Source organism: Pseudorca crassidens, chromosome 11 (genome assembly GCF_039906515.1).
Source record: "Pseudorca crassidens isolate mPseCra1 chromosome 11, mPseCra1.hap1, whole genome shotgun sequence".
Lineage (NCBI taxonomy): Eukaryota > Metazoa > Chordata > Mammalia > Artiodactyla > Delphinidae > Pseudorca > Pseudorca crassidens.
The window spans coordinates 99,634,060-99,657,074 of record NC_090306.1 but is presented as its reverse complement, the minus strand read 5'-3'; the positions used below and the strand labels follow the sequence as shown (position 1 = coordinate 99,657,074).

The following is a 23,015-nucleotide window of genomic DNA, read 5'->3' as shown; positions in this document are numbered from 1 at the left end:
GTCCTGAGCACGGCAGAGCCCTGCGGTCATTTACCGTCGCAGATGAGTTCTTCAAGTCTCCAAACCTGAGTTACAGCCAAGATTCAGAACTGACTGACGCCGAACTCATTCCTGGTGCCATGGGGTGAGAGTAAGGGGTGAGGGCCCCCTTCCCTCCTTCTCTGCTCAGATCCCCTCTTCGAGCGTCCCCACGTGTCAACCGGGTGGAGCGGGAAGGAGCGAGAAGCCCTGCCCATCAGGTATTGCGGACACGGGGCCTGTCTCTGGGTGCAGGGTGTGGAGTGGACTCTCTTGGGCACTTTCGTGGCCACTCAGGGGCCCCCAACCGGGCTCCTGTGGTTCTCCCTCCTGCTACAGCCTCAGGAATCCAAGGTCCGCCCCAGTCCTCCTCCCTGGGCCGTTTGCCCCTCTTGACAGCCCATGAATCTAAGAGAATCCCCAGGCTGGCCCACTCGGCCCTGGCCCACCTTGTCCCCCGGGAGACACACTCCCTTTGCTGAACTAGGGCCAAAGCGTGATGCAGCTGATACAGGGCTTGAGACAGGCGCCAGCCCGCGTACCATCCCTGTGGCACTCAGGGGGCACACCTCAAGCTCTGTGAGCATCCCAAGGAAGCCCCTCTGCATCTAGGGTGAGAAGCAGGCCCCCGCAGGGCAGGTTGGGTGCCCCAGCAGCTCTGTCCAAGCCCTCTCTTCACCCACACTGTCTGGTCCGTGGTTTCCATGTGATCTTGCAGCCGTGCAGCCACCTGTCAGCCTCCAACTGTGGAAAAGTATGCCTCCTACCAGGCGTCTGACAAAGCCCTCTCTTAACATCTGACGTCTCCTGTGCTTGGTGCTACCGCGAACGCTCACAGTCTGGCACCGGTCACACTTGGCTGGGTCTGACTCCGCTGCCTGGCCCGAGTGCTGGCTTTTCTTCCTTAAGCACAGTCAGACAAACTTGGGTTCAAATCCCAACTCTACCATTTAGGAACTCTGTGGCTTTGGACCTCTAAGACCTTCTGTTTTCTTTTCTTCAAAATGGGGTTGCAATCGTTGCCTCATAGGATTGTCACGGTGTTTATTTTTATTTTATTTATTTATTTACTTACTTATTGCTGCGTTGGGTCTTCGTTGATGTGCGCGGGCTTTCTCTAGTTGTGGCGAGCAGGGGGCTCCTCTTCATTGTGTTGTCCAGGCTTCTCATTGTGGTGACTTCTCTTGTTGCAGAGCACAGGCTCTAGGTGCACAGGTCTCAGTAGTTGCAGCACACGGGCTCAGTAGTTGTGGCTCACGGGCGGCATGTGGGATCTTCCCGGACCAGGGCTCGAACCCGTGTCTCCTACGTTGGCAGGAGGATTCTTTTTTTTTTTTTAATAAATAAATAAATTTATTTATTTATTTATGGCTGCGTTGGGTCTTCGTTGCTGCACTTGGGCTTTCTCTAGTTGCGGCGAGTGGGGCCTACTCTTCATTGTGGTGTGCAGGCTTCTCATTGCGGTGGCTTCTCTTGTTGCGGAGCACGGACTCTAGGCATGTGGGCTTCAGTAGTTGTGGCACACGGGCTCAGTAGTTGTGGCCCACAGGCTTAGCTGCTCCGCAGCATGTGGGACCTTCCCGGACCAGGGCTCAAACCTGTGTCCCCTGCATTGGCAGGCAGATTCTGAACCACTGTGCCACCAGGGAAGTCCTGGCAGGAGGACTCTTAACCCCTGCGCCACCAGGGAAGTCCTGGCAGGAGGATTCTTAACCCCTGCACCACCAGGGAAGTCCTGTCACGGTGTTTAGTTGACATAGGGTCTGTGCCACACGAAGCCAGAATACGTTTTCTATACGTTTTCTTTCCCCTCTGTCCTTGGGCCAGTTCTGGCCTCACTGTACGTGTGTGTTCCTGCTTCCAGACCCCCAGGGCATCACCACCCCTTCGCCTCCTCCCTAGTCACAGTTAGTGGTTCCCTCTCCACCAGGCTTCCCACTCCAGGCTCCCTCCCGTCCCTGTTAGACTGGGGACATTGCCAGGGCAGGGAGCCCCTCTGGACCTCAAACAGGGCCTGTGATCTAACTGATACTCTTAAATGTTTGTTGGAGCTGCAAACAACTGGTAGCTGAAAAGCATCTGTGGACTCAGAACTTACTCTGAACCTGTCTGTAGCACGGGGCCTTAACTGGTGGATGCTTCTAGGTGGCCGCCGATTGGAGCAGCCTGGACCCCAGAGGGGCTTCTTGGAGGCACAGGTCCAGGAGAGGAGGTGGGAGCTGGGCTGCCATGGTCCAGGCTCTGGGGTGCTGACACCCAGTAAAAAGAAGGGGCCCTGGAAGCAGTTAGCTACATCATCAGGTCAGAACCCAATCGCCTTTGCTGCAAGAGCAGGCCTCCCGTCCTCCTCCTTGTTTGGGCCTGCTGTCTCCTGACTGACGGACCTTACTGGTCCACAGAGATGGCCTCATCCCTTCACTTTTTGGAGACAGCAGTTTCACCTGAGGTCTGAGGTTCTCTCTGTGGCAGACCTGAGCCAAGACCATACACTTCCACAGTCCTGTCCCTCTGACCTTAAAATAACAAATCCCAGAAGAATACAGAACAATGATCATCTATTTTTATAGATTTCCCCAGAAATGTAAAAGATTGGCTTAATTGCACTAGCAGATTCCTTCATTTTCTAGAAAGACACCTCAAATGGGGATAATTTTTTAAGACAGTTGGATGAACGTCTTCCTGCCAGGACAAACAGGAAGGTGGCCTCGCCGTGCTGACAGCACGTCCAGCCTCCCCGGGCCTGGAGGGGCCTCTTAGATACGGGAGAGGAGGAGCAAGCGGCCCTGGGGGAGGGGGAGAGGCCTCGGCGTAGCCACTTTCCCGGTGGTTTTGGTTGGGTTCCAACCTGCCGGCCCTCATGAGGAAACACCAGCCTGTTGCTGGCGCTTGGCGGGCTGCCTCGCAGGGTCACCAGGAGAACCAGATGAGGGGAGGTACGGAAGAGTTGGCAAGTGGTTCCTGAGCCGAGTTTGGGGGACCCACTAGGCGTTGGCCAGGTGAGGAGGTGGCGGTCCCAGGCAGAGAGGACGGCGGAGGTGGCTGCAGAGGGGGGCGGTGGCCTGTGCGCAGGAAGGACACAGCATGGGCTGGAGAGCACTGCTCATCTCGCCTCCTGTCCTCTCGGCCCACCTGGGACCCTGGGGGGGTCATGCACAACCCCTCTCCCGCCGGCTCTGCACCCCTACCCTGCCCCTGCCACGCCTCCAACCTCAGGCCTGAATCAAGGCTCCTTGTTTTATGACAAAATGAATATATCGTTCTAGCTAAACAGCAGCCACTAGCAGCCCAGAGGTCCACGGTGCGGTGTGAAGTCCTCTCTCCGCCGCTCACCGGAGGGGCGCCCCCGGGGCTGGCTCAGTGGCGTCTCCACACGTGAGCATCACACAGGACAAAATCAACCCACTGTGACGTCCAGACACACCAGCCGATTCCCTGGAACTGGCTTGAGTTCTTCGGGGGAGGGGGTGTCTCTTTAGTTGCTCCCCAGGAAGCTCAAAATATCTGTTTGGCCCGAGCTTGGAGGGATTAGCGGGTGTGGAGGACCCTCTCCGCCCCTGCCCCCGAGTCTCCCAGGGGGCCTGGCCTCACCTCCCTTGAGGATCCGGCCCAGGGCTGAGCTGAAAGGACCCAGGAAGAAACCAAAGAAACCGGCCTGGCCTCTCGCCAGAGCCACATGGACCGCAGGTGGGAGGCCCACGCCTCACTTCCCCAGCCACCTAAACCCTGCTGCTCCCCGCGAGTGGCTCCAACGCATCTTCTCCCGATTAGCAACCTGGCCAGCATGTTCTAGGCTGCTCGATGCCGACCTCAGTCTAGAACTGTCTGTCGTTCATCTGCAGGAGAGGGAAGGCGCTGGGGGACAGGGCATACTGAAGGTGGGCGTGGCTTGTGCAGCTGAAGTCCGGGCGGGGGGAGAGGTGGCAGCTGTGCTGACCCTGCACAGGATCTGACCAGCGCCTCAGAGCCTGCGGGAGGGCGGGCCGCCCAGCCGGGCAGGCTGCTGCTTTGGGGGCTTTCAAATTGTTTTCCTAGGTGCCTCTGATGAGAGGGGGGTGGTACACGGGGGTGGGGGAGAAGACAGCTCCCGGAGAACTGCCTTCGTCATGCTCACGGCCAAATGGCTGCATAAGGAGCACCTCTGTGTTGTTGGAAAACTGCTTCTGGGGCATTGCTTATTATAGTCTATAAAAACTTGACAAATGCTCCAAGCTCAGATTCAGGGAAAGGTGTGTCTCTCCTGATTGTTCCCTGGCATGCCTCCCCCTCAGGCTGGGGAGAGCCCTGGGCAGACCTGCCTCCCTCTGTGCGTCTGTCTATGCCAGGAAGTGCTTCTTCCTGCCAGGAAGGGTTTCATTATTTTGTTTCCTGCCCCTTTCCTCTTTACTTCTCATCCTTCACCAGCTTCGGGTTGTCTCAGACCTGTGATTTTATCCAATGTGGCTTCTTGACCTTTGGGAGGGAGAGTGGTTGGAAGCGTGGGGTCTGGGGTCATCCAGCCCGGGGTTGGGGGGGTGGCAGCTCCGCTCCATACCTGCAGAGAAACTGAAAGCTAGAGGCTTGACCTCCCTGACCCCAGACTCTTCCTCTCTGTAAAATGGAGCCCTTACACACTTGTGCCTTGGGTGTGTTGGGAAGTATAGAGTCATCACGTGTAAAGCACTTGGACACCACCTGCACACACTGAGGGCGTGGGACGTGTGAGTGTGAGGCACGGTCCTCAAGGGGAAGCAGGGGATCGAAGTTACCACTCTCTCCTTTTCCTTCCCCTGCAGGAGGGCAGTCGGTGACCCACACCGGCCTCCCCATTGTGGTATCTCTGGCCAACAAGGCCGTGTCCTTCGGCTGCAGGATTACCTACCCATACACCCCCACCTTCAAGCACTTCACAGTCAGCTACTTTTACGTGGACCTCCTGGGCCGGACGAGCTCTGAGGAGAAGACCAGCTGCAAACCTGGTCCAGGCAGAGAGAACCAGACCCACACCGAAGAGTGTCAGATCACCCCCAAGCTGCCTGACGCAGCTGCCACTGGCACCTACTACTGCTCCGTCCGCTGGCCGGGCTCCAGGGTGACAGGCAACGGCACCTTCATCCTGGTCAGAGGTGAGCTTCCTCCACGTCTCTTCCCAGGGCGAAGGGCCCGGAGGTTTCAGCCGGCAGACTTTGGGGCACAGGAGCCGAAGTGGGGAACGTTTGCCTCATTGTTCAGCTTTGGCAAAACAGAACAGAGCAGCCTCGGGGAGCCCCTGGCCACACAGGTGTGCCGAGACGCCCATCTTTGTGTGGCAGGGGCAGAGGCCTGGGGTGTGGGTCTGACTACCTCTGGCAGGCCCTTTTCTCAGTGTCCCTTTGGCACTATTAGTTCGGTGAGCACAGAATGGCGCATGTGCACGTGTGTTTGCAGAGACCTGTGAACAAAGACATGGCTCGTGTATATCTTTCTGGGGACAGATTCCTAGTTTTCTTCACATTCTCAAAAGAGTAATGACTCCAAAAGGTTAAGAACAGCCCATCACTGAAGTCGCGATTCTCTGAGGCACCTCTGCGACTCCCGCTGGTAGGGGCCAGGGTTACAGAATCCCACGGACCTGAGTTTGGCCCTCAGTCCTGCTGCTTGCCAGGATATAACCTTGGACCTACTCTTCATGGCAATACCCTGCCTGTCAGAGGCTTTTCCTGGGATGAGTGAGATCCTGAATGCGAGGGCTGGCGCCCGGTAGCAGGATGTGCTAGTTAAATAACAGACGCTCGTGAGCCTGGCATGTGGTTGGCACTCTGTAATTTTGGGCCAACCAGCTGGACAGAGGGGTGGACAGAGGCATGGAAGGAGAAAGTGGTGGATGAAAGGCTGGATGGCTCAAGGGAAGGGGCTGGGCTGTGCTCTCACCTACCCCTGGTGCCGGCAGCACCTGCCAGGCCTTGTGCAAGCCCACCCCCTTCACCCTCACCACTCCTGCCTGTATGATCACTACTTCACGTGTGGAAAGGAGGAGGCCTCAGGAGGCGAAATGGCTCACCCAGGTCCCATAAGCACCTCTCGGTGGACCCAAGTCACCGAGGCAGGGGCACCTAAGAAGCAAAGGATGTAGTCCTGACTCCTAACAGGAATCAAGGCAGCAAACATAGAAACGTAGCCAAGGCGAGTGTGGGAAGGAGGACCTCAGCAGAGGCGGGGTCTGGGGGTCCTGGTGGGGGAGAGTTGTAAGTAGGGTTGGGGGGTGGGGGGTGTCTCTCCCAGGCAACTAACGTCTCTGCTTCCCTGCCCTGCACCCAGACACAGGCTACCGAGAGCCCCCGCAGGGCCCCCAGGACCTCCTGCTTCTTTGCTTCATCGGCCTCCTGGCTGTCCTTGGCATCCTGGCCACGGCCCTGCTGCTCTGGAAGAAGGTAGGGGCTGCGGGCACACGGCGACGCTGCCCCCACCCCACTCACCATGGCTTAGGGATGCCACCCCATGAGGGGGTGCCTGGAATAGGTGTTCCTCGTGGCCACTTGCACCAGGGCCCCCTCCCTCCTCCTGCGCTGTGGCTGGGCCTGTGCTGCCAACTCACCACCACCAGGTCCTTTTTGATCTTGTTGCAAGAAATCAGGGCTCTTGAGCCTTTTCCGGGCCACGGGTCCCTCTGAGTGTCTGATGGAAGCCATGAGCCCGCGTGCTTACCATTTCTAGCCCTCCAGATTAGGAAACCTTATCTCAGATTTTCTGGATCCCCGGCAGCCCAGAAGGAAGGAAGACACCTTTCCTCAGGGCCGCTGGGTGCCAGGCACCCTCCCAGGCGTGCTCTGGTTCGCGTCCCAGCGTCACCTGGTGAGAGACTTTTCTTCCCATTTTACAGCTCTGAAAAGTGAGGCTCAGAGAGGCGGTGACTGGCCCTTAATATATTTCCTCCCCACCCTGTTGTTCTTCCAAGGATGGGTACAGGCAGGACAGCTCTTGTTTGCCCTCACCGAGCAGCTCCCAGGCTTCAACCTGGGTGTGGACACAGTAACTGGGCTTCAGGCAGGGGTGCTGAGGGACTCATACTCCGTCTGTGGACCCCCCCGCCACTTGGCTTACTGTATGACCACACAAACGCCTGCCATGAAGTGTGAAGCACAGCCGGTGAGGGCAGAGCAGAGTCAGGGCAAGACCTTGACCCTGAGCCCTCACTTCAGCCCCTGCTCTGCAAAAAGAGGATTTTTTTTCTTTTTTTTTTTTGCGGTACGCAGACCTCTCACTGTTGTGGCCTCTCCTGTTGCGGAGCACAGGCTCCGGACGCACAGGCTCAGCGGCCATGGCTCACGGGCCCAGCCGCTCCGCAGCAATGTGGGATCTTCCCAGACCGGGGCACGAACCCGTGTCCCCTGCATCAGCAGGCGGACTCTCAACCACTGTGCCACCAGGGAAGCCCCAAAAAGAGGATTTTAATGACTGGATCTCAGTGTCCTGAGAGGCCAGGGAGACAGTGGTGCAGAGTAGGTGCTCAGTAAAGTCTCGAAGGGAGGATGGGAGAGCGTGAACCTCGAAGCCTCAGCTTGACCTCAGATCCCAGCCCCTCCTCCTGCCACACGGCCTCGGAGACCCTGCCTCCTTCGTCCCTCTCCCTCTCGCCTTCCCTCCTCTCCTTCCAGGAATAGCTGTTGAGTGTCTAGTGTGTGCCAGGCACTGGGCTAATCGTCAGACACAGTGGAAAGCAAGACAGATGCAGCCCCTGTCCTCTTGTCAAGTTTCGACCCTCTCCGAGTGTGTTTTCTCCTCCAGAAATGGGGATAAGGATGGATCCCCACCCTTACCCGAAAAGGGTGGAAGAGACCGCATTTGCGAGTCACCAGCTGGTGCCCGACCCCTGGTGGGAGCACAGTGCATGGACACTTCCTGCTGTCCCTCCCTGCACTTGAGGGAGGAGGGGCTGCTGTGAGAACCTGGTCCTGAAGGAGAGAGAACTCAGGAGGCCAGAAGCTGCTGCTGGGTTTGTGTTGCCAGAGAAGTTCCCAGAGCTTCCCGGAGCTGGATCCAAATTCGGACGTGGCCCCTGTAGGTGCTGCCCCAGAACTGGATGGCCAGCGTTTGAACCATGAGCTGAGCGCAGGAGCAAAGCATGCAGTGGGAGCCCCGGCCAGAGACAGGCCCAGCAGCCAGCCACGGGGGCCGGGAGGACAGGGCCGAGGAGGAAGAGGCATGGAGGACGCCAGCAGCACATCTGATAAATGAATCGAAGCCGGAGCCACTGACTCAGAAGACGCAGATGATTCCTGTCCTGAGAGCAGGTTCGAGGGCTCAACCTGGGGTCAAGGTTGGCTCCCCGGAGCAGGCAGCCTCCGATGCTGATCCGTCCTCATCCTCGCAGGGCATCAGACACAGTCTCCCTCCTCCACGGCACACTCCTTCCTTGGTCCTAGGATCCCCCGGTGGCCCTGTGCTGGGTCACCCACATTTTCATGGCCTCTGAACATTGGCACCTCCCAGGCCCCTTCCTCAGAGATCTCCTCATCTGTCTACGCTCCTCCGTGACGGCTCTGCTCCCGGGATTACAGTCCCACCCAATGTGGCTGCCCAGAGCCCCCCAGCCCCCCACCCCGAGCCCCAGATCACGTCCACTCCGTGTGGGCACCCACGGGCGTCTGCACACACCTGGTCAGGAACAGCACTCCTTAGTCCCCCCAGGTCGGCCCCAGCTCAGCACATGGTACCAGGCCCCCAGATGCTCAGGCCAGAAGGCTTGCTGCTGTGCCCGCCCCCTCCCTCCCCTACGGCCGATCCCTCGGCAAGTCCTGCCGATAGTCTGTCCAGGATCCAGCCCCTTCTCTCCTGCCCCAACCCCAGCCCCGGCTTCCATCACCCCTCGCCCAGAATGTGGGTCTCCCTGCTTCTCGCTTGGTTCTTCTTGCTTTGCTCCCCACACCCTTGCTTCTGTGTCATTACCGTCTCCTCCACCAGAGCATAAGCCCCAGAAAGAAGGGACTTGGTGTCCCCAGTGTCTGGGAGACCCTGACACATAGTGCTTATGGAAGGAGTGATGGAGTAAATGAGAGCTGAGACCTGAAAGATGAGTCAGAGGTGGCCAGGCTGTGAGATGGGCAAGGTGATAGTATCGCTCCCATTTTACAGAGGGGGAAACAGAGGCTCTACAGGTTTCCTGAGCTGCCGATTGGTTTATTCATTTGAAAATCACAATTGGAAGGGTAAATGCTGATGGTCTGGGACAGGGCACCCAGATGGGGCAAGGCTGGCTCCAAGGAGCATCACCACCCCAGTAATAACACTGCACTGTTTCCCTGGCCTGGGACACATCCTCAGACTCCTGTCCTATGTTCAGGGCACAAGCAAACCCTGAGAAGTCTGCCCCAGCCCCTGGTAGACATGGACTCCTCACGAACCCACAGTGGCAGTTACCTCCCTGGCGGCCCCACCAGCCTCAATAGGAATGCCACGAGGCCAGGCCTGGGTGCTGCTCCCCATGGGGTCCAGGAGAGCCCCTGCCCATGAGCCCACACCACCAGCCTTGGCAGTGAAGTAGGTGGTGCAGGGCAGGGGCACGAGATTTGAGAACTGGGCATCTGGGTTTGATCCAAGGGCAGTCAATGACTAGCTGGACAAACCTGTTTCCTCCTCTGGCAAGTGGGAAGTCCATGCCCACCTCCTTAGGCTACTATGAGAATTAAATGACAATAAGTCCCAGAGTTCTTTGTAAACTGTGAAGTGCTGCCCGGATGCCTGCACCGATCTCTCTGTGAGACCTGCACTTTCAAACAAAACAGGGGAGTGAAAACTCCAGGTACTGTCAGACCAGCATCTTGGTGAATCACACAGACCTGGGTTCCAATCCTGCCCCTGCCACTTCTGGCTGTGTGACCTCGGGCAAGTTGTCAGCCCTCTCTGAGCCTTCACAGCCTCATGGGTGGAACAGGGATGATATGAAGACTGGTCTTGCAGGTTTGTTGAGAGGCACAGGAGATAAGGCAAGTGATGCCTTTAGAGCCCCACCTGGCACCCAGTGAGGCTCCAGGTACTCCCGAGCCGTTATTATGCTGCGACTGGGGGTGGCGCTGGCTTCTGCCCGAGTGTTAAGCAGCTCTCGAGAGCTAATCCCAAGTAAATGGTCTGGGGATTGGCAGGCGGCTAGGGTTTTTAATTAGGTCCTGCCCCGAGATGAGGCTGTGTTGCTTCACTGTTGGCAGTGTGGTGTGCCTGAGATGAGGGGGGCGTCCGGACAGCCTCCCTCTGACTTGGAAGGAGCTGAGCCCTCACCCTCCCGAAGGCCCACTGCCCTGGCCTCCACGACCATTAGCGCTTCACGCAGCACCCAGCGTGAGCTTTCTGAAACCACTTTCTGATCCTGGCGCCTCCTGGTTAAAGCCCTCAGATGTTTTCCACCGTCCACCCTCTTCTCGAAGCCCAGCATGGCCGTCCTGACCCAACCAGGGCAGGTTCGCCTCTCCGGCCACGCCGACCGTCTTTAAATTCTTCCAGACCTGCTCCCTCTGCCTCTCTTCCCAATGAACATCTCGGCCTTAAACAGCTTTCCTCTCAGCCTCCCTGCCAGGCGAGGCGTTTTTTCCCTCCTGTGCGCCAGGGGCTCTGTCCCCGTGGGTCAGCGCATGAACCACACGTGGTAAAACTGCTGGTTCGTTGTCCATCTCCCCACCGGGTCTTAAGCCCCGGGAGGGCAGGGATGGTGTCCCCTTCTTCACACCACCTGGCTAACCAGAGTGTGTGTGGTTGGCCAAGGGCCACATAAGTGGCCCACGAGTGTCAAGAGTGCTTGACTCCCTCATCACCTCCCTGAATCTGTGTACCAATCTCGCAAAGGAGGGTGATGGCTGGAGAAACTGAGGTCCGGAGAGAGTAAGTGCTTGAGTGAGGCCGCAGAGCCAGTGAGGGGCAGAGAGGGACTGGACACCTGGTCTGGCCTGCGCTGGCTCACTCAGCAACACCCACAGTAATGGGCTGCAGCCAGGGACCCTGTCACACTGCGGGCACTGTGCTCTGGCACTGGGTGGTGGGCAGTTGCCTCGCCGGGATGTTTATCATGTCCGGTGTCCCCGGGCAGATGAGTGGTTTGATGTAGGTCTTGCAGGTATTTTCCCTGTTTCCCTGGAGAGGGTGGATGGAAGGTGCTGAGTGATGCACTTCTGAGTGGCCTCATGACAACCTGCCATCCTTTCCTCTGGTGGGGTCTGGTTGGGGGTGGGAAGAAGGAGAGCCTCTGGTCCCCAGCCCTGACTCCTTTCCCCACAGAGACAGACGCAGGCTCCACGGAAGCACACTGCCCAGAAGGGCCCCAGCGCTGCCAGCAGCCGGGAGCAGCCTCCACCCGAATCCGTCTACACAGTGAGTCCTCCGCCCTCTGAGGCCTGGCTCGGGGTCTGGTTCCCTGGCTCGGCCAGTGTACCAGCTGTGTGACCTCTCTGGGAGCCTCTACTTCCTCACCTGTAAACTGGGGACAAGAATTCCTGCCTGGAGGGATTTCTGTGAAGGTGAACCGAGGTTACAAGTGTGTGGCCCTGGGCCCTGGAAGGAGTGCAGGTGCGAGGTGCCGCTGGGGTCCCCTCCTTGGCGTGCCCGTGCACTTCTGCAATGAGGGCCAGTGAGGGCACAGTTGGTGAGGAATGGAGAAAGTCCCTTCATCTGACCAAGTGACGTTGACCCGCTCACCAACTCCTTCCTGTTTTTATTGCACAAACAGCATCGGAGCCACAGCAACAGGAATCACAAAAAGAGGAAAGAGTCAGGCAGTGTCCCACGCCCTTAACACACAACGATTTTCAATTCTTCACACCCCCCTTCCCCACCACACACACACACACACACACACACACACACACACACACACGCACTGTTTTATGTCCTTACAGTCAAGCAGAGACACGGCTGAGATGCTGTGCGCTCCCCCAGCCTGGCTTGCCCATCTGGTCAACACGTGGTCACTCTGCCCGGTGGCTGGGATGGTGACAGACATTCTTTTTTCAGTTACATCTATTTTAGTTGAACAAATAACATATGCTCATTGTGGAGAAAGTGAAGAATAAATGCCACCCAGTGTCAGCTGGGGTCTCAACTCCACGGGGCCTCCAGCCGCCAGGTAGGGGTCTTGACTCAGCACCTGGGAGGTGCACAGCCATGCCTGGGTCCTGCAGGTCCTCCAAGGGCATGTTCCGGGACTCTGCCTGTATGGGCTGTAGCTGTTCCTGTCCCCACCACCCTGACTCATACATGAAGCTCAGGTCCTTCCTCGATGTCCATAAAACCCCGTGCAGAGGGTGTTCAGAATATGGTCCGGTTTACTGAGGATGAGGCAGATGGGGACGAGGCAAAGGCAGCATTCCTACAGGGCAGCGCCCATAACCCCAAACAGAACGTAACACGGCCAGCTCTCATGGGGCCTTCAGCCCCTCCACCCCAGGGAATTTCCAGCAGCCACTGCTTCCCACGTGGCCCCAGACTCCCCCATATTCTCTCTTCTCTCCCAGCAGCTCATCGTGGTATTTTCCCTAGGAGGAATTCTGGTGTCAACTGTTAAATGAAAACATTTCTCTCTCTCCGTACACACACACACACACACACACACACACACACACACACACACACACGAGATCTTTCTATATATATCAAAAAGAGGAAAATAACCATCATCGTAAGCCTATCTTCTTCCAGTATAAACACTAGTAGCGCTGACCTCTGTACCTTCCAGTCTTTTCTGTAAACACATACAAAGAGACCCATACACACACTCACACATACTTTTTTTTTTAAAAAATTGGAGTAGTACAGCTAGTTTTGTTACAATATCTCATGAACATCTTTTCACATGAATAAATATCCTTCTCCAAGATTACTTTTAATGGAAGAGACTCACTTTTGCATGGAACATCTTTCTTGCCCGTGTTTAGACTTCTCTGGAGCGTGAGGAAGAGGCCCAAAGGCCCTGCCGGGTTGCAGGGTGGCTTCAAAAGGTTTTAGGGCTGGAAAGGAGATGTGAAGGGAGGCCGCAGACTCTGCTAGCCCTTGAGACCAGTCCCTAGCTGCTGGGGTTGGGCCTGGGCAGATAAGAATACGTTAACAAGAGTGATGATGATGTCACGAAGTCATTTGTTGAGTACCTACTACGTGCCAGGTACTGTTGTAGGATTTTATACCTGTTATGTCATTAATACTCATAATAGAGCTTCAGGATACAGGTGTTGTCCCCATTTTAATTTTCTTTTTTTTTTAATTTATTCATTTATTTTTGGCCGTGCTGGGTCTTAGTTGCAGCATGCAGGCTTCTTATTTGCGGCATGCGGACTCCTTAGTTGCGGCATGAGGGCTTATTAGTTGCGGCATGCATGTGAGATCTAGTTCCCCGATTAGGGATCGAACCTGGGCCCCCTGCATTAGGAGTGCGGAATCTTACCCATTGGACCACCAGGGGAGTCCCTAATTTTATTTTCTAATTGTCTATTGCTGGTATGTAGAAATACGATTGGTTTTTGTATATTGACTTTATATAGAGAGTAACCTTGATGAATTCACTAATTAATTCTAATAGTTTCTCTGTAAGCTCCTTTGGATTTTCTATGAACCTAGTCATGTCATCTATGAATAGTGGAAGTTTCATTTCTTCCTTTTTAATCTTCATACCTTTTCTTTCTTTTTTTTTTTGTTTTATCGCACTGCCTCAGACAGTGATGGTGAACAAGAGTGGTGACAGTGGACAACATCCAGGGAAGGATTTTTTTTTTTTTTGGCGATACGCGGGCCTCTCACCGTTGTGGCCTCTCCCATTGCGGGGCACAGGCTCCGGACGCGCAGGCTCAGCGGCCATGGCTCACGGGCCCAGCCGCTCCGCGGCATGTGGGATCCTCCCGGACCGGGGCACGAACCTGTGTCCCCTGCATCGGCAGGCAGACTCTCAACCACTGCGCCACCAGGGAAGCCCAGGGAAGGATTTTTGTATACGTCTCCTCTACTTTCTTTGGAGGGATACTTAGATCACTGATTTTCAATCTTTCTTTTTTCCTAATTTATGCACTTAAGGTTATGAACTTCCCTTTAAGTATGGCTTTAGTTGTATCCCACAAGTTTTGATATGTCATAGTTCTGTTGTCTTTCAGTTTAAATTTCCCGCTTGCCCCATGAGTTATTTAAAAGTCTTTTGCTTAATTTTCAAACGTTTGTTTTTTAGTTATCATTCTGTTTTTTGTTTCTCACGAATTCCACTGTGATCAGAGAATACATTCGGTAGGATTTTAATCCTTTGAAGTCTTTGGAGACTCGCTTTATTGTTGGCTTGTATTTCGTGTGCATTGTGCATGGCTGAGGGAGTGTTCTATATGTGTCAGCGAGGTCAAGTTTATTGACTGTGTTGCTAAAGTATGCCATATCCTTATTGATTATTTTGTCTATCAGATGTTGAGTGAATTGAGTTAAAATCTGCCCATTTGCTTGTAGATTGTATATTTCTCCTTCTGATTATGTCAATTTTTGCTTTTTATTCATGTGGAAAAATGTTCATGATGTATTGTGACAGGAAAAAAAAAAGCTGTACTACTCCAGTTTTTTTGTGTGTGAAAAGTTGACCTTTTTTTTTTTTTTTTTTTTTTTTTGTGGTACACGGGCCTCTCACTGTTGTGGCCTCTCCCGTTGCGGAGCACAGGCTCCGGACATGCAGGCTCAGCGGCCATGGCTCACAGGCCTAGTCGCTCCGCGGCATGTGGGATCCTCCCGGACCGGGGCACGAACCCGTGTCCCCTGCATCGGCAGGAGGACTCTCAACCACCGCGCCACCAGGGAAGCCCAAGTTGACCTATTAAGGAGCATGGATTTGGAGTAAGCCAGACAGACTGGGGTTCAAGGCCTAGTTCTTTTGCTCACGGGTTCTGCTACTTAAACTTTCTGAGCCTTGGTTTCATAACCTTTAATATAGGGCTAATGATACAGTATTACATTTCCGGTTTGCAAACATGCTATGATTTCTTCCATCTTAAATTCCTTATCTTGAGCTCACAGCCACCTCCAGGGACCCTGTCCTTTCTCGACGACTCCTTATAACAGATCTGTCAAAATTCCCTGTCTTCAGTTTCCGGCTCTCCTTTCCGACCCACTCAGTCAGGCTTTCTGCACACCTCTCCTTTCTGCCCCCCAAAGCCTTCCTTCTCAAGGTCCCCATTGACCTCCACATTGTTAAACCCCGTGGTCAGTTCCCAGCCTTCCTCTTTCCTGATGAGCAACAGCATGTGACACCAGCAAGCTCTCCCTCCTCCTAGACACACTTTCTTTACTTGCTTCCAGAACATTCCACTCTCTCCTAATGCCCCTCTGACTCACTACCATGCCTCCTCAGCCTGCATCCCTGGTTCCTTCTTAGGAACCAGAGAAATCCTGACCTCTAAGCATTAGAGTCCAGGCCTGGGGCCCTTTCTCTTTGATCTTCACTCTCCTCCTTGGGAGTGAAGCAGCCTCAAGGTTTTGAGACCCTCTACACTCTGACAACTCCCAAATTTATACGTCCAGCCCAGGCCCCTCCTCTGAACACCAGAAGCAACTGCATTTGGACCCCGTATCGGCTTCTCTCTCAGACCAATCTCCAATTCTTTACCCATCGAAGTACCTCTTCCCACAGTCCTCCTCATGCAGTGAATGGTTGCTCCATCCTCCCTGATGCTCAGGCTAAACCTTTTGAAATTGCCCTTTCCTTCTCTCCTTCCATCACTGCTCACATCGGATCCATCAGCACATCTTATTGCGAACATATCCAGCATCTGACCTTCTCACCCCTCCAGGGCTGACGCTGGTGGGAGCCACCACCATTTCGTGCCTGGAGTCCTGCAATTGGTTTCTAATCAGCTGGCCCATTATTATCCTTGCCCCACAGTCCGTGCTCCGCCCAGGAGCAGCAGAGTGATCCCACCCAAACACAGATCACATCCCACTCTGCTCAGGGCCCTTGGTGAGTCTAGGTCCCCCGAGAAGCAGACACCAAGACGGGGGTAAATGTGTGATAGTTTTATTAGGGAAACCACCTGTGAGAGAAAATGGAGAAGACTGGGAGAGTCGTCAGACTCTTGCAGATCTCATCCTGGGTAAAGGAAAGGGTGAAGGAAGGCAGAGAGGATGCACCGACCACCGCACCATCTAGGGAAGATTCAGCAGGCCATGGGGAGCCCAGTCAGAGGAGTCCCAGGTCTCCCAGGGTGGGAGGCTGTGACGGCATCCCTGCTGAGCTCAGCCATTGGCTGGCGGTAGCCCACGGTGGCGGGGGGGGGGCCCTCTGTGCACACATAATGATGGGTTTCAGAGCCCAGCAGCTGGGGCCCCGGGTCGATGCTGATCCCTGGAGTTGGAGGTCTGCGGATCACGTTCTCATGACCACCTCGGCCGTCTAGTGAGATAGATTCTGTCTCACTCAGAGTCAACACCGGAGCCCTGACAGTGGTCTCTGAGAGCTCTGCCCACAGGCCCTCCCACTGTCTCTCCCCTCACTCACTCGCTCCAGGCACACTGGCCTCCTTGATGTTCTCCAGATGCACCAGGCTTGCCCCCCATGCCCACCCCGCAGGGGGGCCTTGGTGTTGGCTGCACCCTCCCCTCCACAGTGTCCTTTCTGGAGCCGTCCAGGGGCTGCTGTCTCACTCCCCAGCTCTCTGCTCAGAGGACACCTTTGCAGGGAGGCCTTTCTGACCTCCCCACCCTCTCCATGAGCCAACATCCCCATCCTCCTTCTCTGGGTCTCTCCGTGGCCCTTACGGCCACCGATTTCTTTCTGATCGTGGTCTGCCTGGCGCCCTCCCCCACACCAGCCCAGTGCCTGGCACGTAGTAGGTGCTCAGCGATCAGCTGAGCGGAGGCCTGTTCTTAGCTCCCAGCTGGCTGGGGTTCCCTGGGGCTCGGTGCTGGGTACAGAATAGGTGCTCCATGGCGAATGTGGGGCCTCAGCCTTGTAGTTTCACGCTCCCCAGAAGCATCTGGACACCGCCCCCCCACCCAGCTGTGTTCCAGCCTCTGCCTGGCCCAGCGCCTCATTCTTGCTGTCAGCCTCCAGCCCTCCCACGCCTCATGGCAGCAGGAGGGGCCTTTCCGACACACCACTGATGCTGTCGCTTCCCACTCAGAAACCTCCAGGGGCTCCCCATTGCCAGCTCCTCAGCCTGGCACGAGAGGCCTTCATTGGAGGCCAAACCCAGCCCTGCCTCACCAGACTCCTGTCACTGCCGTGGGCCGTTTACTTCGCACACGCCAGGACCTTGACCTAGAGCAGAGGTGCTCCATCTCTCCTGAGTACCACTCTTTGCTGAACAAGGCCCCCAGGTCTCAGCCGTCTGCCCCGCAGAGGGCACCATGCAAACCTCAACATGCAGGTGTCCGTGAGACCACAGCTCTTGTGTTTCCTTGGTGACAGGGGAGGGTATTACAGGGGGACCAATGTCCCGGACCCTCAGATTAGGTCCTGGCCCAGGGCAGCTGACTTCAGCTCTGGCCTCAGCCCACCTGGACAAAAGCCTTGGCACGAACTTCACGCCTCTGCCAGGGCTGGTGACCACTCGGCCCAGCATCACTGCTCATACTGGGCAGCAGGAGGCAAAGGGCTCAGAGGGCCTGGATCCCAGACCCGTATCCCAGTACAGCCCAGCGCAGCCCGTTCAGAGGCCTGGCCTTCTCCCCGCGGGCGTACCCTGTGGGAGGCAGTCCCCATCACCAGCAAGCAAGGCCAAGGAGGTATCCTGTTGGCAGGGCTGTCCCGCATTTCACAGCCTAGTGATGCCAGTCACTCCCTGCACGCAAACGCAGCCCAGCAGGTCAGGGCTTGTCAGAGGCTTCACTCAGCAGCTGCTAATTGGCAGCAACCTCTGCGGCCTCCCCTGCCCTCAGCCCTGCAGCTGCTCCCACCCACAGCATGACCCCTGCAGTGTGGGGCCCAGGCCTGTGGGGTCCCAGGTCAGGATGCTCTTCTCTGGCTGGGAAATCACTTAGCTGTGTGCCCAGGCCTGTGGGAGCACATGGAGCGAAGGGCGGGAGGGGCTGTGTGACCTGAGACATCTCTGGGCCTCTCTGGGCTAATGTGTGGTGGGCAGCCCGCGTGGACTGGACACGAGGGAGAAGGGAACCATCTGTGGGACCCGAGATCTGCTCTCCTGCTGACATGTCAGCCAGGAGGCCCTTTTTCTCCCTTCACTCTGTGACCAGAAGCATCCAGCTTGGGGGGCTGTCAGATCTGTGGATCCAGGTCCGGGCGGACAGGCGGTGGAGGCCCCCGGCTGCTGAGGAGCAGATTCCCATCCCGTGTGCCAGGCTTGCCGGCAGTGGTTGGTGCTCTGGGCAGGCATGAAAGCCCAACAGGCCAGAGCAGGCCTTGGAAAATGCCTTTCACCGGAATTTGGGCTCCTCCCTGGGACAGCCTTGCCCCCTTCCTTACCCAGAGGCAGGTTGGAAGCACCCCTTCCAAGACCCTCCCTCTTTCTTTTTCTTTTTTTTAAAGTTTTATTTATTTTTGGCTGCGTTGGGTCTTCATTGCTGCACGCAGGCTTTTTCTCTAGTTGCGGCGAGCAGGGGCTACTCTTGGTTGTGGTGCGCGGGCTTCTCGTTGCGGTGGCTTCTCTTGTTGCGGAGCACAGGCTCTAGGCCCGCGGGCTCAGTAGTTGTGGTTTGCGGGCTCTAGAGCGCAGGCTCAGTAGTTGTGGCACACGGGCTTAGTTGCTTCGCAGCATGTGGGATCTTCCCGGACCAGGGCTCGAACCCGTGTCCCCTGTACTGGCAGGTGGATTCTTAACCACTGTGCCACCACAGAAGTCCTGACCCTCCCTCTTTCTGACACAGAGATCCCTAGGGCAGCCTTGCCATCCCTGTGTGTGATGCCCTTGAAGTGAGGGTCTCCCAAGTGCCAAATGGTTTATTACACAGGTTTTCATGCCCCGCTACCTCTCGGAGCCTCCTTCCCCCCACCCCACCTCCCCTCCCTTCTCTTGCCTCAGAGCACCACCTGTCTCTGCAGCCTGCCTCGGCAACCCCTGCTTGCCTGTTGCCAGGGAAACCACCTCCTTGGCAAGCAGCCGGCATCCATATGACATGTACACGTGGGAAGGAAAGGTTCCTGCCTCTTGCTTAGGCTGTTAGTAGCTCTGTTCTGACATCCCCCAAGGAGCAGCATCTGCCCCTTGCCTGGGACCCCGGTGCCCATCAGGGTCTGAGGAAGGGTCCAGGCTGTGACCGCAGAGAGGGGAGGGAGGTATCAAGCCTCCCTTGATGACCATTCAACAGTTATTAAGCACCTGGGATTCGCCAGACCCTCTGTTGGGCCCTTTATGTACAATATCTCATTTAATCATCCATTGAGCCTGAAAGAGAGATACAATTATTCCCATTTTACAGATGAGGAAACTGAGGCACAGGGAGGTTCCGGGGTTGCCTATAGCTGGCAGGTGTCAGAGCTGAAAGTTGAACCTAGGCTTGTCTGATTTCAAAGCTCCATCTCTTTCTACCATCCTGAGGCCTCTGGTCAGGCTGTTCATTGCTGGGCCAAGAGTTAGTGTGGCCCTAAGGCACACATCTAGCTGAGCGAGGAGCCCCGTCATCAGAGCTCATTTGGTGTTGTTCTCCAAGTGTGCCAACCACAGCTACAGTGACCCAGCAACAAACCCAGCACAGCTGTGGGAACGAGTGTGACTCCAGTGGGTACCTAGGTCATCTATGAGCACAGGCTGGGGTGAGGGGTGAAGGGAGACCTACAGGGGTGGATGCGTGGGTGGGACCCTCACAGGGACAGGGCTTTGGCCCAGGGGAGTGAGGGGGGGATGCCAGGAGAGCATCCTATTGAAACCTTGGCCATGGGAGTCACATCTGGGGGCTGCTGGCTGCAGCAAAGGACCTAAGGACAGGCAGGGACGGTGGGAGGGGGCCTGGGCCCTTCCTCTTGCCAGCTCCCTGGGGGCCTGGAGAGCCCACCGGGCTGAGCACAGGCTCTGCTAGAGCCTTGAGGTGATGTGAGGGGCTGGCAAGGGGCACAGAGAGGAGTGGCACTGTACTAGCGGGGAAGGGGTAAGATGGCTCCGAGAGGGAACGGCAGGTGCACAGGTGCAGCCGTGTGACCGCGAGTGGCGAGGCTGGGGGTGGTGGGTGTCCCCTCACAGGTCTGCCCGGCCCCTAGGCTCCCTCGGGCGCGGGGAGGTATAGCAGGCCGCTGCGGCCGGGGCCCTGCCCCTCTGTTCACCTTTCTGTGACCTTCCCACGTCTCTTGCAGGACCTGCAGCGCCGAGAGACCGAGGTCTACGACTGCATCCAGAGTGAGGCCAGCAGCCCGCCCTCCAACCAGGACCTGCTCTCCCAGGTATGCAGGGGCTGGGCAGCGAGCCTCGTCTTACTCCATTTGTCCTGTTCCTCGTCTGGGAAACAGGTAAATAGGACCAGAGGAGGGAGCCACCTGCTGCCGAATCAGAGCCCTCTCTGCGAGGCAGCTGGCCTAGTGGTTAGGAGGTCTGGTGGATTTGAACCCCTGCTCCACCCCTTACCAGCTGTGCAGCCCTGGCCAAGGGGCTAACCTCTGTGCCTGCTTCTCCTCGGCTGTAAACTGAGGAGCCTGACAGCACTCACCTCCTAGATTTGCCATGAGGATTAAATGTCGTACTGGGACCCCGTAGGCGCCGTGCAAGATGAGCAATCGTAACTGCCACTGGGCATGGTATAGTGTCTACACTGGCCAGTAAAGCAGGGGTGTTTGGCTCCTAGCTCTCCCCAGGCTGAAGGTGGCTAAAGCCGGGAGCTGGAGTCTACACTGATGCCAGCCTGGGAGGGTCTGGACAGGGCTTCGTTTTTATCACGATGGGGACTAAGGCATATCACTTGATCATGATTCTCTCTCTCTCTCTCTTTTTTAAATTAATTAATTAATTAATTAATTTATGGATGCGATGGGTCTTCGTTGCTACACACGGGCTTTCTCTAGTTGCAGCGAGCGGGGGCTACCCTTCCTTGCAGTGCGCAGGCTTCTCACTGCGGTGGCTTCTCCTGTTGCGGAGCACGGGCTCCAGGAGCGCGGGCTTCAGTAGTTGTGGCTCACGGGCTTAGTTGCTCTGCAGCATGTAGGATGTTCCCGGACCAGGGCTCACACCCGTGTCCCCTGCACTGGCTGGCGGGTTCTTAACCGCTGAGCCACCAGGGAAGTCCTGATCATGATTCTCTCTTAAACCTCAGTCTGCTCATCTGTAAAGTGGATGAGTGACACTTTACTGCAAAATCAACTGCCCCTGAATTCAAATGAGTTCCAAGTTAAGTAGCATCTACACCAGAGCTTTGGACGCCATCAAGTGCAAGGTTGGATTCAGGAGCTCAAGGCCTGTGGGTAGGCACCTTGGAAAAGCCATCAGGAAGTGAGGGGAGCGAGTGCTTGGCCCCGCTGGCCCAGGCTGACTCTGTTTGTTGAATCTCCTATTCTCAAAGCCCTTTGTATACTCATCCCTGAACTAGGCTCTGATTGGAGGCAGGCCTTCCCCAAGGATGTCTGGGCCATCCCAGGCCGTGCCCACCATGTGCCAGGCCCTGAAGTCCTGGCAGGATGACTAGAAATGTTCCGGCCCTCCAGGATCCTTGGGTCTGCAGGAACAGGGTCACTGATCTTACAAACACACAGAGACATTTGTAGCCCCCTGTGAAGGGTGGGCTCTGGGGAGGGACTAGGCCAGAGCTGGGAAGGGGGCTCTCGGGGGATGCAGAGTGAGGAGGAGGTAGCCAGGGAACAGGTAGGATGGAGGCAGCACACCAGGCAGAGGGAAGAGCACCTGGGGAGGCCCAAGGCAGGAAAGAAGAGGTCTGTGGAGTTGGAGGGCAGAGAGCAGGCATGGGCTGGAATGATGGGAGAAGAGGCTGGTGCGGTGGGCTTGGGCGCAAGGACAGGTCTCCCTGTCAAAGCTGCTTGGGAAGCCATCTGTTTGTCTGCCTCTGCCTAAAACTAAAGTTGTGCAAGTTTGTTCTTTTCCCTCCCTACTGTTTTTTATTTCTTTTTTTCTTTTTATTTTTTTCCAGGAGAAACAACATGGATCTGAGGGTGACGGTGAATTTAACCTGGTCTATGAAAATCTCTAGGACAAGCTCTGCCTGCCCCTGGGTCTTGCCCTGGATCAGAGGCCCTGGGGCAGCCTCTCCCTCCAAAGGACTCGATCTGTACCAGGAGCGAGGCCCCAGGGGCGCCCCATCACCTCACTTGCCCTCTTGCCTTGGCTGGCCCCACCCCACCCCCCCCCATTCTGCAGCCCAGCCACACCCGCCGAGTGTGCCACATCTCCGGACCTTTGCCCGAGCTGCTCCCTCTGCCAGGCGGGCCCTCCCTCCCTCCCCAAGGGCTCTCCTGAACACCACCCAGAGCCCTTCTTACCCTCTCTAGACACACGGGCCCTCTTGCACCAGCCTGAACCACCAGGAGGTTCCCGCCAGGGACCCTTGTCAGTACTGTGTGCACAGGGGTCCCAGCGTAGGTGAATAAAGGAGCAACTAGGCAAAGGGCCCCCGTCTCCCCGGCCCCCGCCCAACTAGGCCAAAGGCACGAGGCGACCACACAAAGTAGATCAGGGGGATGGCGTGGGGGGTATGGGGCGTGGGCAAGAATGAACCATGCAGAGGCTGGGCTGGGCTCAGGAACAGAGCTGGAGGCCGGGGAGGTGGCTCAGTGGGGGCCTGGGACTGCGAGGGTCCGGGCACACGCAGGGAGCTCTCTGCCTCCCCCAGCAAGGACCCCAAGGTTGTTTCCCATCAGCCTGGCCGCCTACGCTCTGTGTGCCAACTGCTTCCTCACCACGCCCTGCTCACCACCACCTCAAACCTTCCCCAGCCTCGGGGCCTCGCTGTTCCTGGTCTACCTACAGCCCAGTTCCCCAGAGCCCCTCCACCTGGCCTATCTCGACCCCTCCCACCTCCTCTGTCTTTGTGTGCCCTATGCCCCAGCCCCGGCCCCTGGGGATCGAGGCCAGCCCGGCCCCTTCCCTCCTTGCCCCGGGCCGGTCCCAGCTGCCTGGAGGCCAGCCCTCTCTGTCGTGGTCCAGCTGCATAGCTCTGTT

At 56.6% G+C, this 23,015-nt stretch overlaps 1 protein-coding gene across 1 annotated transcript in view; it reads left to right on the top strand.

Annotated features, from left to right (window-relative positions):
* NFAM1 (NFAT activating protein with ITAM motif 1) overlaps positions 1-22,455 on the top strand; it is a 33,979-nt gene extending 11,524 nt beyond the window's left edge. The window contains exons 2-6 of the mRNA XM_067698753.1: positions 4,791-5,120; positions 6,292-6,404; positions 11,236-11,328; positions 20,210-20,296; positions 21,988-22,455. Of these exons, the coding sequence (XP_067554854.1) occupies positions 4,791-5,120; positions 6,292-6,404; positions 11,236-11,328; positions 20,210-20,296; positions 21,988-22,047 (683 nt within the window). The 3' untranslated portion in view covers positions 22,048-22,455. The remainder of the gene's footprint in view (positions 1-4,790; positions 5,121-6,291; positions 6,405-11,235; positions 11,329-20,209; positions 20,297-21,987) is intronic.
* Positions 22,456-23,015: the final 560 nt, after the last annotated feature.